General features: G+C 38.7%; 2 protein-coding genes across 3 annotated transcripts in view; both read left to right on the plus strand.

The window, feature by feature from the left end:
• Positions 1–2,148: 2,148 nt before the first annotated feature.
• Positions 2,149–8,640, plus strand: chrnb5a (cholinergic receptor, nicotinic, beta 5a). The gene is made up of 6 exons (XM_053479923.1): positions 2,149–2,267; positions 2,352–2,396; positions 4,092–4,201; positions 4,929–5,838; positions 8,127–8,277; positions 8,368–8,640. The coding sequence occupies exons 2-5, from the start codon at positions 2,370–2,372 to the stop codon at positions 8,271–8,273; spliced, it is 1,194 nt and encodes a 397-aa protein (XP_053335898.1). The 5' UTR covers positions 2,149–2,267; positions 2,352–2,369; the 3' UTR covers positions 8,274–8,277; positions 8,368–8,640.
• A 9,157-nt stretch (positions 8,641–17,797) lies between these two features.
• Positions 17,798–19,160, plus strand: part of chrna6 (cholinergic receptor, nicotinic, alpha 6) — a 16,960-nt gene continuing 15,597 nt past the window's right edge. For both annotated transcript variants that reach the window (XM_053480291.1, XM_053480292.1), the window contains exon 1: positions 17,798–17,873. In XM_053480291.1, coding sequence (XP_053336266.1) covers positions 17,804–17,873 — 70 coding nt within the window. In that variant the 5' untranslated portion in view covers positions 17,798–17,803. The remainder of the gene's footprint in view (positions 17,874–19,160) is intronic.

Here is a 19,160-nt window from a genome sequence, read left to right on the forward strand (position 1 = left end):
CACAATCACTCACTAACATTACAGGAACTCGTCTGGGAGTTATCGCCACGTCCTCCTTACAGTCCTGACCTCGCTCCAAGACATTTTCACATGTTTGGGGCATCTAAGGTGTTCCTGGGAGGCCGGCGTTTCAGATGTGAAGCAAGAAAATTTGATCAGAAAACCTTCTACCTTGATGGTGTCCAAGCACTAGTGAAACACTGGGATAAGTGCATTAGTGTAGCAGAGAATTATATAGAGACATAAAGAGAGTTTTTACCTTCAGAACAGTGTTCTGTTATTCTGCGCTCCTTTTAAAAGTCCTCCTCTGACTTGTTGTTGTTGAAGTGCTGCTCGTTGATCAGGTCTGTGCCCTAGTTTTTGTAAAAAGTTAAAGCAACATCAAAGAAAGGATTGTACTTTAACGAAGTAAGGCTTTAGCCCTGATTCTGGCCATCTAACACTTGGAGATTTGTGTGTCAAATGGGGTAAGGGAGGATTAAAACCCACACTGATTGGAAGGTTTTAAAAAAGAAGAAAAAAAGGGAAAAAACGTGAAATGAAAAACCGGGTTTTCTGCAGACGGTTTGTAACCCGATGATTTAATAATTCTGCATGTGGCAGGAAAAGATAAAGTAATCACAGATACATGAGAAAAGCACTGCTGGAGTGTTTTTCTATTCTTTGGTCTATTTTTCTGCAGCTGGCGAGATGTGCAGGCATACAGCGCTTTTTCAGATCACACGTGGAGGTGCTGCAGGGAAAAGGGCTGGAAAAAATAATGAATAACATTCATTTATTTTTTATATAATGTTCGGTCCTTTCTCTGTAATGGCTTGTTAGTATACTGAGATGTTGTTTGTCATATTAGTGTTGCTATATTGGTTATTGAGTCCTTATTCTAATCTGATATGAAGCTATCAACACGTCAGGTCCACAAGTACTTGAAAATGGACACAGTTTTCAACGGCAATCATGTGATTAAATCGTAGACCTTCAGCTTACATTTTTACCTGTCTCCACACACTCACAAGTAATTGAACAACTGATAAACACTTTGATGGCTAGCTGATTCAAAGTTTTGAATTTGCATCAAGTGAATTTGTTGTTCATGGAAACTTTAGACATTTGGTCCAAAGAGGTGGAGATGAATTTGGCTGGAAATCATTAGGCTGGACCCCCCCCAAAAAAAAAGACCTATCAGAGAAAGAGAACATTAAGAGTGTGCAAATCAACAAAATTGGTACATTTCCAAAATGGAATTGGTACATTTCCCAAGAGGATAAGCACAGAATTCTATCTTTGAAAAGGAGCATCTAGGCAAGTCAAGAGTGCTCTGGAGGAGGTAGGGAGGTAGGCATGAAGTTATATTTAAAGTCTGCAATCAAGAGACGCCTTCATGGACATAAATACAGAGGGTTTACCTCAAGACATGCATTGTTGGAAAGACTTAAGACCAGATTAGAGTTTACTAAGAGACGTCTGACAAAGTCTGGCGAGAACTTTCTCATAATTTCTGATTGGAAGAAAAGAGAATGGATTAGGAAACGAAGGTCTTTTGAACCGCCTAACTGGTGTTTATTCATGATGCGGCAGTAGCAGTATGAATCCTGAAGTGTCCACAGCTCCACTTCCTGCTGATAGGACAGCGCTTAACAGGGCTGATGGATAACGAAAGCAGACAAAGGCAAAGAAATGTAATGTTTTTATAGGGCCAAGTCAGTAACCTGACCTCAGCTGCTTTTCACTTATGCTGTACTGTATCTGCTTGATGTCCTTCTAATAAACGCTGGCACGGGGACGCTGGCACAGATGGGCATCACTAATCCTCCACACTTTTAGCTGATTCCTGGGCTAATGCCCTCTTTACCCTCTTTAGCTGTGCCATATTTTTTTAATAATGGGTTTAATGCTCCATGGAATAGTCTGTCCAGAATTATATTCAGAAAAAACTCTATTCAAATGGTTGCATTATGAGATATTTTGATATATGGTGTATGATGTATGAGATCACAGCTTGTGCTTTTGTTTTCTTCTTCCTTGCACTTTCAGGCTTCAGCCTATTGTAATGGTCAATGTTCATAATGATTCAACGTGAGGAACATGATTATAATGGGTCTATGTGTCTATGTTGTGTATTAGGTTCCCAGTCAGCTGATGCTGAGGAGAGGTTGGTGGATTTCCTCCTTGGATCAGATCGCTACAATAAGCTAATCAGACCGGCCATCAATAAGAGTCAGCAGGTCACCATCGGCATCAAAGTGTCCCTGGCTCAGCTGATCAGCGTGGTGGGTTCTTCACTCTTACACACATACAAGAGCACGTGAGGGTAAACTACTGTATAACACTTTCTTTACTGTGTTTCACTGCAGAACGAGAGGGAACAGATCATGACGACTAACGTGTGGCTCACACAGGTCAGGTTACCTCCAGCTCTCTACCATGCATACAGGAGGAATTTAATGTTTAAATATTGTTGTTATATCTGGAATATGACTGTTCCATTTAGAGCGGTCTGGAGAAGGTAGGGAGGTGGGCATGAAGTCATATTTGGAGTCTACAATCAAGAGACGCCTTAGTGGAAGTGAATACAGAGGGCTCCTCAAGATTAGATTTAACTAAAAGACTTCCTAAAAAGCCTGGCGAGAACGTCCTCTTAGAATGGTTGGAAGAAAAGAGAATGGATTAGGAAAGGAAGGGCTTATGTTGCGAAGCATACCACATCATTCTCAGACATAGAGAAAAACTCCATAGATGTGATAACCTGGTGATTCAGGTGGTCAGCTGACTTCATTTTATAGCCAAATAACGTTGCTTAATCTAGACCTGAGCAACTGAAGCAACCCCAGATCATAACACTGTCTCCAGAGGCTTATACAAGTGCATGATTTGTTCTTACCCTGACACGCCCATCACTCTGAAATAGACTCAGTCTGGACTCATCAGACCATGTGACCTTTTTTCCATCGCTCCAAAGTCCAATCTTTATGCTCCCTAGCAAATCATTTTTAAGACGACGGATGGTATTAACACACAACAGCCACTCCCAGTCCTAAATGGTGCTAATTCCAGCCTGACTTTTTGCCTCCAGCCACCTGATACCAGTGGCTTTGGGAAGAGGCATCGCAAGGGGGTGCTCGGCTAAAAACAATCCCTAACCCGCCGACTCTTCCATCCATCCTGTTCTCTAATGTCTGCTCCCAAGATATTAAACTGGACGACGTCCAACTACAGCCATGAGTCTAGAGAGTGCTGTGTCTGAGGTTACATCAACATGGAAAGGTGCAAGACGTCTATAGTAGTGTCTACCTACTGCTTCCCGCAAATGGACCTTGAGCGTTAGATGCCATATACCATATGCCATATATTCTTTCCACAAGCCTTCAGACCCCCCACAAACTAAGGGACTGGGCTGACACACACACACACACACACACACACACACTCTCCACAGTTTGTCTCTTGTAAACTGGAAGCTAAACACTAAACTAAACCAAATACTGTACCTAATGTTCTGTATTACGTCTGCCAAGTAGCATGTTATGTTTATATTCATCATTAGTATTTATATCGCACTATTGATATACTTGAAATCATTACTGCCCATCACATGTGAAAAAGTTAGTACCCCATCTTTTTATTAAATTTTTAGCAAAAATTATTTGATCTTAGTGGTTCTCAGTAACAACATATAACTTTTTTTTACATTGGCTTTATTTATTTAACAAAAATGAAAAGAAAAATGTGGGCAATACTAAGTATACCCTCACTGCTTCCACAGGATTTAAGAGGGTAGAGTAAAGCCAGGTGGAGCAAATCATCAAATAAACGCAAGAGAGACATTATTCTGATGATTTCTATTATGTGTTTGCACGAAGAAAAATTTCAATTATGGGTCGTAACCTTTACACATGACTGAACCTTCACAGTTAAACAGCTCTAATTTTAACTGTTGATGTTTTAACGATGCAACTTCCCCAAGCGTTTAAATGATCCCATTCAAACATTTGCGATTAAGACAATGTCTTCTTTTTGTATGTTAAATGTCGTATGTTAAACCCAACTTGAATAAAACCACCTAAGTATGCACGTGTTTTTGTGGCAACCTGCAGGAATGGAACGACTACAGACTCGCCTGGGACCCGGACAACTACGAAGGCATCCAAAAACTCAGAATCCCCTCTCACCACATCTGGCTCCCCGACATTGTGCTCTACAACAAGTACGCTAATGCCATAAGGCTAAAGCCATTAAGTTACAAATTTCAGTGTTTCCTCTTAAAAGAGTTTATTTTAGAAACTAAACTGACTGAACTGATTAAATTCCTCATTTCTTGTAACATGAATTCATTACTGAACTTCCTGTTGAAATTAGATGTCTGATTTACCAATCTAGGTAACAAACTGCTCTAAATGAACATTTAAAAGCGTAAACCTTTTTTTTTTTTAGATACAATTCGTGGGATAAATCATGGTACTTAGCAAATAACTGACTCAGGTGTTCTGAGCTGCAAGATCTAGGTCACTGTCTCATTAGAGATTATGTTTGGTTTTTATATTAATTTTATGTGGCAATTCCACTCCCCATTTAGTTCACAAAGCAATATTCGTAAAGACAGCACGGGGAGGACGGAAACAGATGTTTAAGTCATGAGCTAATTTGATTAAGAGGCATCTCGACGGCGCTTTACAGACTCAGCAGCCTGTGTAATCCCTTACTAAAATAAGCTAATGCTCGTTTTTAATTGAGAAAGTCTATGTGAAAGAGGGGAAACCAGGGCAGATTAGCAGTAGCTTAATCAAGACATACAAATTTAAAAACTGCTGAAGAAAGGTAACATAAAAATATAAAAATCAGAAATTGAGGAATGAGAAAAAATTTTCAAAGTGCAAATAATAAAACCATTTCCTATAGTCTTGACTAGCCCTGTCTCTTCCTGTCCACCCCAGCGCGGACGGCGTGTATGAAGTCTCGTTCTACAGCAATGCTATTGTCGACAACACGGGCGACATCTTCTGGCTCCCTCCTGCCATCTACAGGAGCGCCTGCGCCATCGAGGTCCGCAACTTTCCCTTCGACCAGCAGAACTGCACGCTGAAGTTCCGCTCTTGGACTTACGACCGCACCGAGCTCGACCTCGTGCTGACATCGGACTTCGCCAGCCGTGACGACTACACGCCCAGCGGTGAGTGGGACATCGTGTCTTTGCCGGGGCGCAAGAATGAAGACCCAGATGACGCCACTTACATGGACGTCACATACGACTTCGTAATCCGGCGCAAGCCGCTATTCTACACCATCAACCTAATCATTCCGTGCGTGCTCATTACCTCTCTGGCTGTTCTTGTCTTCTACTTGCCATCAGACTGCGGCGAAAAGATGACCCTGTGCATTTCTGTGCTGCTGGCCCTCACCGTCTTCCTCTTACTGATCTCCAAGATCGTCCCGCCTACATCGCTGGCTGTGCCGCTCATCGGCAAGTACCTGATGTTTACCATGGTGCTAGTGACCTTCTCCATCGTGACCAGCGTATGTGTGCTGAACGTGCATCACCGCTCACCATCCACCCACCACATGCCTGCCTGGGTGCAGCGCGTCTTCTTGCACCAGCTCCCCGTCTTCCTGCTCATGCGACGACCAGGTCCCACAAACATGCGTGAAAGGTTTCGGAGGAAACACCGCAACAAGTCGTTCTCTGGCGACTCATTCGCTCTGGGGGTCTGGAGGACAGCCGAACTGCCTGAGGGCTCAGAGTTCGGGCAGAAGGTCAGGGTCAGACGTGATGGCGAGGTGGACGCAGCCATCGAGGGTGTTCGGTTCATCGCTGAACATATGAAGAGTGAGGATGATGATGAAGGGGTAAGGAAGACCTGAACAATGGGTTAATTAGAGACAAATGTTTTTGCATTTGTTCTTTGATTATTTATTTTGTATTAATTGTATGCCTATACCCTAACAACAAACTGGGTTAGCAAAGTGACCACGTAGCAACACTTTAGCAGCCAAATGAAATATGATAGCAACCACCTAGCAACACCCTAGCAACAAACCAAAATATGCCTCCAACCACCTTTCAACACCCTAAAAACCAATTGGGTTAGCAGAGCAACCCCCTAGCAACACTCTCAACCAACATGAATATGATATCAATAGCCTAGCAACAGCCTAGCAGACAATTTAAATATGACAGCAACCAACCGGCACACCGTAACAACAAAGTGGGTTAGTAAAGTGACCACCTAGCAACACTCTTAGCCAAATAAAATATGATGCATCTCCCTAAAGAGACCCTAGCATCTAACTAGAATATTACAGCAAATACCTAGCAAAATCATAGCAACCAACAGGGTTATCAAAGTGATAACCTAGCAAAATTGCCAAATGAAGTCTGTCTAGTATCTGACTAACAAACTAAAATATGACACCAACCAAGCAGCAACACCCTAGCAACCAAGTCGGTTAGCAGTGTTACCCTGGCAACACCCTAGCAACCAACAGGTATATATTAATTGCCTAGCAACAACCTATCAGTCAAATAAAATATAATAGCAACCACATAGCAATACCCTAGGAACCAACAGAAACATCATTTTAACCACATAGTAACACCCAAGCACCCGAAATGAAACATGACAGCAAGCATTTAGCAAAGGAATGGATTAGCAGAGCAACCACCTGTCGACAATTTAGCAACCAAATGGGTTATTTCATTTGGTGTCCACTTAGCAACACCCTAGCAACCAAATTGGTTAGTAAAGTTCCCACCAAGCAACATGTGGCAACAAACTGGAACAAAATAGCAACCACCTAGAACCACCCTAGCAACAGGGTGAAATATAATACCAGCCATCTATCAACACCCTAGCAACCAATTAGAATATGATTGCAATCACCTAGCAGCCAAATGGGTTACCATAGCAACCTTCTAGCAACCAACAGAAATATAATTATAATTACCCAGAAACAACCTATAAAACAATCTGAATATACACTTACCTAAAGGATTATTAGGAACACCTGTTCAATTTCTCATTAATGCAATTATCTAATCAACCAATCACATGGCAGTTACTTCAATGCATTTAGGGGTGTGGTCCTAGTCAAGACAATCTGCTGAACTCCAAACTGAATGTCAGAATGGAAAAGAAAGGTGATTTAAGCAATTTTGAGTGTGGCATGGTTGTTGGTGCCAGACGGGCTGGTCTGAGTATTTCACAATCTGCTCAGTTACTGGGATTTTCACGCACAACCATTTTTAGGGTTTACAAAAAATGGTGTGAAAAGGGAAAAACATCCAGTATGCGGCAGTCCTGTGGGTGAAAATGCCTTGTTGATGCTAGAGGTCAGAGGAGAATGGGCCGACTGATTCAAGCTGATAGAAGAGCAACTTTGACTGAAATAACCACTCGTTACAACCGAGGTATACAGCAAAGCATTTGTGAAGCCACAACACACACAACCTTGAGGCGGATGGGCTACAACAGCAGAAGACCCCACCGGGTACCACTTATCTCCACTATAAATAGAAAAACAAGGCTACAATTTGCACAAGCTCACCAAAATTGGACAGTTGAAGACTGGAAAAATGTTGCCTGGTCTGATGAGTCTCGATTTCTGTTGAGACATTCGAATGGTAGAGTCAGAATTTGTCACAAAGCTCGAATCATTTCAAATTGGTTTCTTGAACATGACGATGAGTTCACTGTACTAAAATGGCCCCCACAGTCACCAGATCTCAACCCAATAGAGCATCTTTGGGATGTGGTGGAACGGGAGCTTCGTGCCCTGGATGTGCATCCCACAAATCTCCATCAACTGCAAGATGCTATCCTATCAATATGGGCCAACATTTCTAAAGAATGCTTTCAGCCCATTGTTGAATCAATGCCCCATAGAATTAAGGCAGAAAGCGAAAGGGGGTCAAGCACCGTATTAGTATGGTGTTCCTAATAATCCTTTAGGTGAGTGTAACTTTAACCACCTAGAAACACCCCAGCAACCAACTGGGTTAGCCAATTGACCACCTCGCAACATTCTAGCAGCCAAATATGATTAGCAGAGCAACCACATAGTAAACACCCTAGCAACAAGGTTAAATATGATAGCAGCCACCTAGCCACACCCAGAAAACTTTTATGAATTTTTAGGTCATCGAGGACTGGAAGTACGTCGCCATGGTAATCGACCGATTGTTTCTCTGGGTTTTCATCCTGGTGTGTCTGGTTGGAACGCTCGGCCTCTTCGTCCAGCCGCTCTTCCAGAGCTACAACACACCTGTGGCGAGAGATGAGTGACGGGGTAAGTCAAAGAACGCGATGATGAGTCCAAATAAAATATTTCCTGTTAAGTCTCTTGAATCTTTCAGACCATCTTTGTTTTTTGTCTTAGCTACAGCATACGATAATCAGGCGCCGGGTAAACCCGAGAAGATCTCAGAGCACGTATCAGTCACAGGCCAGACCAAGCAAAGCGCATAAAAGTCAGAGGATCCATCACACGTACAGGTTACACGGGTGACAGAACGTCCAGCACCTGCGCAGATCTGCAGCGGCGTGAAGGTGACGACTTCATCAGGGTATTCAGAGTTCTCTTAGTGCACTGTGAAAACGAACAGTTCAATTTTCATCCTCAATTCTCACTGAAGTGATTACACTCCCTGCTTTTCTTGTATGTGCATTTTATAATCAGGTTTTTTTTTTTTTTTTTTTTTTTACTGCCTACAGAGCCGCCCTAGAGTGGCCGAGAGACGTTTTGTCTTTGTTTACTCTAATTTCTGCCAAGTTTAGAATTGTTTCTGAAGACTAGCATTAAACTTACAAAATTCCCAAAGGGCGAAAAATATAATGTGTGTTATTTAAAAAAAAAAAACTAGGTTTGGAAAACTTAGATAAGAACCTAGTGGCACTTTCTGTGAAGGCAATGTACAGTATATATAGTATTATAATGAGCTGTGAAAACTGTACTGTATGTTGTGATGCATTAATAAGGCACATGAAAACAAGTAAAAATAAACAACTTTATATGAATTTAGAGCACAAAAAAGTTAAAAATGAGATTTGTAGTTAAAATTAGTTTATTATGGGAAAATAAAAATATGTTAAACTAATATAAAAATACAATAAAAATAAAATATATTTAAAACTAATATAATAATGGTATCATATTTTTTATATTGTAAAAAATATGATATATATATATATATATATATATATATATATATATATAAATAATAATTGAACTATAAACTGGAAATAATTTTTTGAGGGGAAATATTTTAATAATTTTTTTTATAAATGTAAATAATAATAATAAAAATATCTTATGAAATTCCAAGTTTATCTAGATGGAAAAAATGATAAAAGAAAAGAGTAAATCTTGGTGATATAATGTGTTATGAGTGCTATTTTAAATGCATCAAATTCACCATTTATAATCAAGTGATATCAGTTGAGAGCGAGTGCTGTTGTGATGAATATCAGCACTGCTGCCATACGGTTGTAGGCACGAGGGAGCAGCACGACCTCTAATGTAATATTTATTTTACACAACAGTTCTACCAACACCTTTTAGTATCAACAAATTATGATTTGTTTCTTTATTTAACCAGTTATTTAGCTCCGCCCACACAGGTTCCTGTCTCTGTGCGGTTTCGCATGTTGCCCACCGCGTCCGCTCGGGTTTCCTTTGGGTTCCTTACTGTAGGTGGATTGCCTCTGCTAACCGACCCCTAGAGGTGTTACACACCGCAGCTTTAAACTATTTCACAAACATTTCATGTTTACAAAACCGTTTTCAAAACTCTTATCACGGAATTGATTGTTTTATACTGATGTCTTTTTTTTATTCTGTAGAAGTGTCGCATGTGAACACATTGTACGTAGTATTATTCTATTCACGAGCTTCACAGATACGCATTTAAAAATAAATAAAATAATTAGCCAAAAATCACTAAATCAAAAATATTTGGTAGTTTTGAACTGTCACTTTTTTAATTGCCTTAATGGAGACAAATTTGCTGTGAAATTAATTTTTGTAGTGAATTAGTTTTTTTTTCTTTCACTGTCAAGATAAAAAAAAATCTATTATACAATAAAAACGATGTTTCTTTTTCTATGAGTGCATGTCTTTGGTTGTTTTTGTTTGAACGATGAACGAGTGTCCAGGTGAAGGAGGCGTGGCCTTTGATCCTGTCAGCCACTGTGACGTGGGTGTGGCTTCTTAAATCGGAGGCGTGGCCTATGTCCCAGTGAACGAGGGTTAACTCTGGCCTTCTGACCATGCAGGAATTCGAACTCAGAAATTTCTGTGGACAAATTGTAAATTCACACACGCACACACACACACACACACACGTGTTTTAACATCATCAATGTGATGTGAAGTGACCAGAAGTGACCTCTCCATTTTATATAGCTACTGTATATATTGTTTTGGTGTCCCATTGATTTCCGCGATGAAAATAATACAACAATACAAACTGCCTCGTGAGTGATTTCTAAGGATTAGAATCGATGCTTCCAGCATTATCACGGTCGCGCATTTAGAGGGTCGGGGAACTCTCCATCCGCTCGCTGGTTCTGCTGACGGCGTTGTGTTTGCACACACAGCACTCCGATAGCACTCGGACGGAGCTCAGCGAATGCTTTCAAAACACTTCCGAAGTGCTTCAGACGCATTAAAAAAAAAAAGCTTTTTAAAAATTAGCTCTGCATTAGCCGACATGACCTGGTCTCACTGACGGAACTGAAGAAGGGTTGATGGTCACTCTCTATATCACTTTCTCTCTCTAGCTCTCTTTCACCACATCACTGTCCAACTTGTTTCAACCTGCATGTGTGTGTTTGTAAAAGAAAGAAAAAAAAAAGAAAGCAAGAAAGACAGACACACTGTCTCTGTTTAATATCCCTTCTGGCTCCTGGTATACACATAAAACCAGATTGATCCTCTTTTTATCGCTTCAAATCCAGCTTATACACAACAGCTGTCACAAGCCGTACTGTCTCTAATGCGTCCACAAATCATGACTAGTTTCTAAATTACATTTTCCGTGATGAGAGTATCATGGAGCACCCTGGAGACAAGCGTGGATCCATTTCAGGATCCATTTTTCGGTAATCGTTATCATTAGCGTAAGGCTCGTAGCAGGAGTCAGGAACCAGTAGTTCCCAATTCCGATCCCTGCTTTATGGATGTTAAGGACATTTATATATCATTTTAATATTGATTAATTATTAGTATCGAGCTTTATATGATAGAGATGGACAGATTCAAAGAACATCAGTGAAACGTCTAGGAATTTTACATCATACATATAGTGAACAGTAGCACCGTATAACACTAAGGTCATGATCCCGACTGAAATGTTCTGATCGGGCAAAACCTCCAACTTTCTTGTGTATCTTTTATCTCCAAACCCTTTTCCAGTCGCTCCCCGCGTAATGGATTCATGAGATCCAAGATTTTTCTTTTAGCAAGGAGAATAAAAAAACACTCAGCCAGTATTACGCATGAATGCGAGATGAATTATTTAAAATATCAGACTAGGGAAAGGTCCTACCGTGACATATAGGGAAAGAGCAGTTGTGGAGATTTTGGATTTCAGTACGCTGCGGCGATGAGAGAAAGAGAGCGAGAGAGAAAGGTAGAGAGGGAGAGAGAGGTGAAAATAGCAGCCGAGGAGAGGAAAGGAGAAAAGACATTAATGGGTCTTTGAGGCGATGTTTCTTGCTTTTATGATGACATAAATTAAATATGAAGGGATGAGCACATGAAATGTAGCGGTACAGACAGAGAGACAGATGTGTATGAAGCAGATCTGGGGTACGAATAATGTGTGGAATTCTATTTTATTTTATTGTGCTGAGATGATCCAAGATGATGGTCTAAGAGGAAAAAAAAAAGTTTTCTCACTCATTCTCTATATTGCTTATCCTGTACAGGGTCGCGGGGTGGGGAGTCTATCCTGAGGACTTGGGACACGAGGCAAGCAACCCCCCAGGTGCCCCTAGGGTGCCAATCCATTGCACGGCAGAAGCACGAGCACATGCACACACACACTCACGGACAGTTTGGAGACACTAATTAGCCTAGGCTGCATGCTTCGTTGGCTCTGTTAACAGCCTTTATCTCAAATCAATTCGAACTTAACTCGGAAGTATCGTTTTCAACCCCACTTACATGTAACCCACAACCGAAAACATGCGATGTACCATTAAACTGTTATGTTCTGTCAAAAACATACCTGCTGTCAAAAATATGATACCTATTGTTGAAACAGGCTGTATACCTTGAAAAATGTCATCCACTGTCAAAAACATAAAACCTACTGTCAGAAACATGCCACCTGTTGTTGTAACATGCTACATACTGTACCTTCAAAAATATGCAAATTTACGATCAAAAACATCTCTACTGTCAAATCATGCTGTTGTCAAAACAGGCTGCCTACATTCAAACATATGCTATGTAGTGTCAAAATCATGATGCGTACTTTTAAAAATATGCTTCCTGTTGTCAGAACATGCTACCTTACTTTGAAAAAGTAATTTATTGTCAAAAATACGATACCCGTTGTCAAAACATGCAACCAAGTTTCATAACTGTCAAAAACATGATACCTGTTGTCGAAAAATATGCTGCTTGTTGTGGAAACATGCTACCTACCTTTAAAAAATATTTTCTAGTGTCAAAAACATGCTACCTGTTATTGAAACATGCTACCTTCCTTCAAAATCATCTACTGTTAAAAATACAACACATACTGTCAAAACACGATATTTGTTGTTGAAACATGCTACCTACATTCAAAAATATTCAGTATCTAAAAAATGATACCCACTTACAAAAACACGATCCCTACTGTCGGAACATGCTACTGTACCTTTCCTTAAAATATTATCTAATGTCAGAAACGACACCTACTGTGAAAAACACGATACCTGTTGTTGAAACATGCTACCCATTTTCAAAATTATGCTATTATATATAAAAAAACATAACGGCACCATCAAAACACCATCAAGTACCATCAAAAACATGGTATTTGCTATTGAAAGAGGCAACCTACCATCAAGACATGCTACCTAATACAATTATAGTCACAATCTTATTTTCATCAAAACATTTTGACGTATTTATGTAAATATTTCTGGTTTAGCTGCAGAACCCTGTTAAAATTACCGGTGTGCTAATCGGAACAAGGATGTTGTACTGGAAAATTAACAATGCTGTTTCCACATATGGGGTAAACTGGATTGCCTGAGCTTTACTTCCTGTGGGTTTGTCTCCATCATATCTACATATTTAAGAAATTTACAGAAATTAACATCGTCTTTCCAGTGATGTTTCAGTTAGAAATCAATCTGAACTGCAATTATGGATTTAATTCCGATGCGGAATTGTGTGTGTGTGTGTGTGTGTGTGTGTGTGACATGCACCTGTAATTTGATTGACAGCTGAATCACATAAGGATGAGTCCTAAACTACAACTGCTCCCCACATGTTCACCAACCATAAGAGCCATAAATAATAATAATAATAAAAATAATAATAATAATAATAATAATAATAATAATATTTATTGTTACATGTATTAATACTTTTAGTAATATATAGATTTAAAAGGGTGTTGAGCTAAATCAATATAAAAAATCAGGATGGGGGCGGGTTTGGAGAGTGTGATGCCCCTAGTGTAAACACACACACACACACACACACACAGAGTGTCATTAAACAAGGAGTCATCTACAAATCAGGTGTGTGTATGTGTGAGTGAGTTAGCATGTGTGTATGTGCGCGCGTATGTGTAATCAGGCCGACACAGTTGAAAGCGCTCGCTCTTGCAGGAGCCCAGGAATAGTGTTTGCTCTCTGGCCTGTAATCAGAGACGAGTTCATAAACCCTGCGCTTTTTAATGGAGGCTGAAGTTCATCAATAGACATTTCTTTTTGACTGTGCCTTATCCACGGCGACAGAGCTACACCTCCAGAAAAATCTGCTTTGATCTTTTCCGACATTTGTGAAATGAAATTATATTCAACCAATTATACGGTAGATACACATGATGAAATGTCACGTAAAGTTTACAGTCATTTACAGCCCAAGGGCTGGCCAGTGTTTGGTGAAAATGTGCTACAAAGCTGTTCTGTATATGTGTCAAAACATGCTACCTACAGTTAAAACAAAAACAAAAACATTCCACCTTTCGACCAATTCAATTCAATTCAATTTTATTTGTATAGCACTTTTAACAGTTGTCATTGTCGCAAAGCAGCTTTACACAATCTAAAGAATTATTTAAGTCTGTATGGAATGTAAGTGTGCATGAATCAAGATGAGCAGATAGTCCCTGGTGAGCAAGCCGCGGGCGGCAGTGGCAAGGGAAAACTCCCTGAGATGGTAAAAGGAAGAAACCTTGAGAGGAACCAGACTCAACAGGGAACCCATCCTCATCTGGGTGAAACAGAATGCAGGAATTGATCTGCATTCATACAGTGTGTTAGCCAGTTCAGTATAACAGTTGATGGTAATTGATGTTAATATGGAGTTCAGGTAGTTATTGGAGACAATTGCAGTCTTGAACTATCGAGCAACCGCAGCCAGAGAAAGTCCTCAGAGAAACAGCTGTCAACACCATTTGGGGCCAGAACCGTCTTTATAGTAGAGTGAAACCGTCCCCAGACCCCAGACGCATCCCAAGAGACACACGGGGCATCCATGCGATGAGATCTGCTTCCAGACATGCTTCTTACATTTATAAACACAATGTATGATTAATAATGCTACATGATGTCAAAACATGGTAAAAACTGTCAAAACATCCTCCATTGAAACATGCTACCTAACGTCAAAAAATGCTACCTACTGTGAAAACATGCCATTTAATGTAAAAACAAACGAACAAAAAATGTGGAGCATGCTACCAATACATAGTGCTATGAAAAGAATTTATTGTAAACCTCAGCACTGCTTTACTTGCCACATAATTAACAATACAATCATAAATATAATAATGCTAATTACCTTACATTTAAAGCAAAATTTTTACCGAGCTATAAAATAAACCTTTTTATACCACTAAATGTTCTGTAGTTTACAGGAGATTTTTGGTGTTTCAAAGTTTGCTTTTGATAATATTTTTTAAAAACTGTCACTACATTTAAGTCTGTACTGGACAGCTTTCACCTAAAATGTGCAGACTGAATGAACTGAACAATGAACTCGTTTCAAACACTGAAATGTCCTGATCTCCTCCAGGACATCCAGATCGACTCACCTTACTGATTCGATTCATCTGAAGTGTTGAACTGAATCAGACTCTGTGAGCTTCGAAACACATGACATATTGGAGTCACTACATAAAATCAGCTACTACAGCAAGTTTAGTTCTGTTATTAATAAAGTGGGAGTTTGATGTGGAGGATTCAGGAACGATCCTGAGGAGCAACGGACTTGTGATGGGAATACACTCTGGATGGAACAGCAGTCAATCATATACTGAACATCTCATTACAGATAATAATAATTTGAGTAAAAGCATTTAAATGGAGACCAGATACAACAGTCGCATTGCCTTGACCTTCACAAGTTAGACTTCAGGCTACCTCATTATTACTGGTGGTATTTGACTATACTTTAGTTCAAGCGACTTGCACTCAGTCCGGACTCTTCAAATGTCAGCTAATATCTTATTATACCACATTAGCTGCTTATAAACCTGCATATGTAAAAAGTATACACACTGCTCATGAAGGTTGGTATTCTGTATTGTTTGTGTATTAATTTTGATAAGCATGGTTGCCTGACATCTCACTATGTTAAATGCTAATTTCTAAATTCCTCATTTCAAAAAGATTCCAATTTCTTCTGCTGTTCTTATTCTGAAGTTTATTCAAATATTGGGTTTTAACATTTTTTATAACAGGGCCTTCATCAGAACATTGGACAGAATTACAGTTGCTTAAGTTAAAAAGCTTGTTTTTTGTAATTCTAATCATTTAATAACATTAATTATTTTATATTTAACCTGTTCGGCCTGCATTTCTTGAACAAATAGATTTTAAAAAAAGCTTTTAATATGTCTTCCACATCTGTTTGAGCTGTCTTGTATCCCCATTAATTTCCCTTAAAGAAAAAAATCTAAATCATTTAAATGAACCTAACAGATAGAATACTTGTACTGTATATGTTCAGAAAATATAGTATGTACTTTCAGTTATGAATTTTTTTTTACTTAAATGTTTAATATTTGTATCATTTTTAAAGTGATTTTTTTCTTGTCGTATACATGGAAGTGGGACCATATACACTGTACCATCTTTGTACTGTGTCATCTTTCATTAAAAAAATGTCCTTGGTGTTACTGTTACACAAAAAAAGTTTTATTTTAAAATACATTTTGACAATATGAAATTGTTCCTGCGTCAGAGGTCACTAGATGAGGAGCACTAGACAAATGCGAAAGCTACGTGACATGTCTCTCTTCATTTGTTTAGAAATGTCATGATTTATTTTGTGATAAAAACTGATTTTGACATAATTAAATACCATGTGTTTGTTTAAATGAAAGCAGTTTTGCAAATTGTAATGATTTTTCTCTAAATTGTCATTAGTGTTACCGTCTTTGATGTTACCCTCATTGATGTTACCCTCTTTGATGTTACCCTTATTGGTGTTACCCTCTTTGATGTTAACCTCTTTGATGTCACCCTCTTTGATGTTATCCTCTTTGATGTTAACCTCTTTAATGTTCCCTTTTTTGATGTTATCCTCTTTGATGTTATCCTCTTTGATGTTACACTTATTGGTGTTACCCTCTTTGATGTTAACCTCTTTAATGTTACCCTCTTTGATGTTACCCTCTTTGATGTTATCGTCTTTGATGTTACCATCTTTGATGTTACCCTCTTTAATGTTACCCTTACTGGTGTTACCCTCTTTAATGTTAACCTCTTTAATGTTACCCTCTTTAATGTTACCCTTTTTGATGTTATCCTCTTTGATGTTATCCTCTTTGATGTTACACTTATTGGTGTTACCCTCTTTGATGTTAACCTCTTTAATGTTACCCTCTTTGATGTTACCCTCTTTGATGTTATCGTCTTTGATGTTACCATCTTTGATGTTACCCTCATTGATGTTACCCTCTTTAATGTTACCCTTACTGGTGTTACCCTCTTTGATGTTACACTTATTGGTGTTACCCTCTTTAATGTTACCCTAATTGATGTTACCCTCATTGGTGTTACCATCACTAATGTTTTCAGGAAGAGTCTCACCAGTTATTAAATGTAAAAATAAAAAAAAATGCATTAAGCTCCAGTTTCTTGTGAATTATTGAAGTTTAAAAGTAATTTATTGCTATTAAAGAAGTTCTAGCTGTGAAAGAAGAAATACATCACAGGAGATTTTGATCAGCCAAATTCCACTTTTTCTGTAGAATGACCCGGATATAAGATGACGACGCCACATTATAAATTATTTCTCAATAACACACAATAAAACTTATTATTATTTTAATCACAATGAAACAAGTGTGCGTAATGTTCTGTGTTTTCTCTGTGATTAAAAAAACAACAACAAAAAAAACAGTCTTAAAAATCCTTCCCCAAGCATGACTCTCTGTATAAGAACCGATTCCCGGGAGTCGACTCTTCACTGAATCGAATCCTCTCAACTCTCCTCCACAGGCTGCGTCCTGCGCGCGCTCGGCTCGGGATACCGTTATCCGCTGTGTTAATTAAAGCAGTAATTAATTAATTATTATTATTAATAACCGCGTTGTTGGTGACTTTGGCGCTGAGGGGATCGAGAGGTTAGTAACAGGATGATGCTTGATGTCAGGAGAAACACTTTGCTCCTGGGTCTCCTCCAGCTGCTGCTGCTCCACGCGCGCGGTAAGACTCCAGATGTTTTCCTTTTATTTTGATGTTCGTTTTTGTGAGTGATGTAATGTTTTCGAGATGTTATGCGTATACACAGCAACACTGCATTTCATTCTTGGTTCTTGGATAAATGGTGACCCTGATTTCTGAAAATAGTTTTTAAGAAACTGATTTGAAGTGAAAAGTTTAAGCAGAATAAAACATATATATAAAGAATATAAAAGATTCCCCTAAAGTTCTCCTGAAGGAGCGTGACTTAGATAGAAACACAATAAAAAGTAAATTGTATGTATTGTATGTAATGATTTATTGATTAAATGACCATTTAGTGCTTCTTCTTCTTCTTACTATTATTATTATTATTATTATTATTATTATTATTATTGCACTTCCTGTCCATGTTGCTTCCATCAAGAGAACCTTTACTTTAAAGCCATTACATCATTAAAATGTGCCTCATCATCATCATCATGACCATAATCTACAAAGTAAACCATACACACTGGTTTCGAGTCTCACATCCCAGTGATGAAGCAAAACTCCAGTATGCTACCTGTTTATCTGCGTGTAGTTACTGGACATGATAAATAATAACAGGTTTCTTTATGATTTACTAGAATAAGTTAATTATTGTAGATGGTTAAAGAGTTTGTATAAACAGTTAAAAGGTTAAATCTAATAATAATCTTCTGATCTTTAATGTAATTAGTAATATTATTATTATTATTATTATTATTATTTGAGGTTGAAGCCCACGTCCATGTCTGTGTGTCTCTCTGTACAGCAGAACTCTCTGTCTAACTTATTAATACAAAGAAATCCCATTCTGTAAGGTTGAGTATCTTACGCCTTGTTTACACTAAGTTGTCCTTCTTTGGTGCTCAGACAAATACACTCCCTGTTCGGTAATCGGAGAGTGAATCACAGATGAGAAATGGAAAAAGTAGATAAAAGGATAAAGATGAAGTTTTGTCTTAAAATCACTCCAGCGTGTTAAAATTCACTTATACCACTTCAGCGCTGTTATTTCAGCCAAAGTGAAAATATGAACTAATCCCAGTAAAAATATTCACTTTATCTTTTCTAATTAATATCTATTGGTGCAGGTGTTGTTTACATTGAGACAGTAGCGCATTAGTAGATTATTTTAAAGTAGATTATTAAATCCCACACATAACTGTTCATAACATCACTTTAACGCCACATTTAGATTTCACTTATGGTGCAGATTAAACTTCAGGCAGAGATCTAAGGACTGCAGGAGATTCAGTAAAATCTGTCCAGATGTCGATTTATGAC

This window comes from Clarias gariepinus, chromosome 20 (genome assembly GCF_024256425.1).
Source record: "Clarias gariepinus isolate MV-2021 ecotype Netherlands chromosome 20, CGAR_prim_01v2, whole genome shotgun sequence".
Lineage (NCBI taxonomy): Eukaryota > Metazoa > Chordata > Actinopteri > Siluriformes > Clariidae > Clarias > Clarias gariepinus.

What these genes read in the sequence shown, in the direction of transcription:
- chrnb5a (XM_053479923.1), top strand. Translation starts at nt 2,370, where the DNA reads ATGACGACTAACGTGTGGCTCACACAG. An exon ending in GACATTGTGCTCTACAACAA is followed by an intron (nt 4,202 to 4,928) that starts GTACGCTAATGC and finishes TGTCCACCCCAG; the next exon opens with CGCGGACGGCGTGTATGAAG. An exon ending in GTGAGGATGATGATGAAGGG is followed by an intron (nt 5,839 to 8,126) that starts GTAAGGAAGACC and finishes ATGAATTTTTAG; the next exon opens with GTCATCGAGGACTGGAAGTA.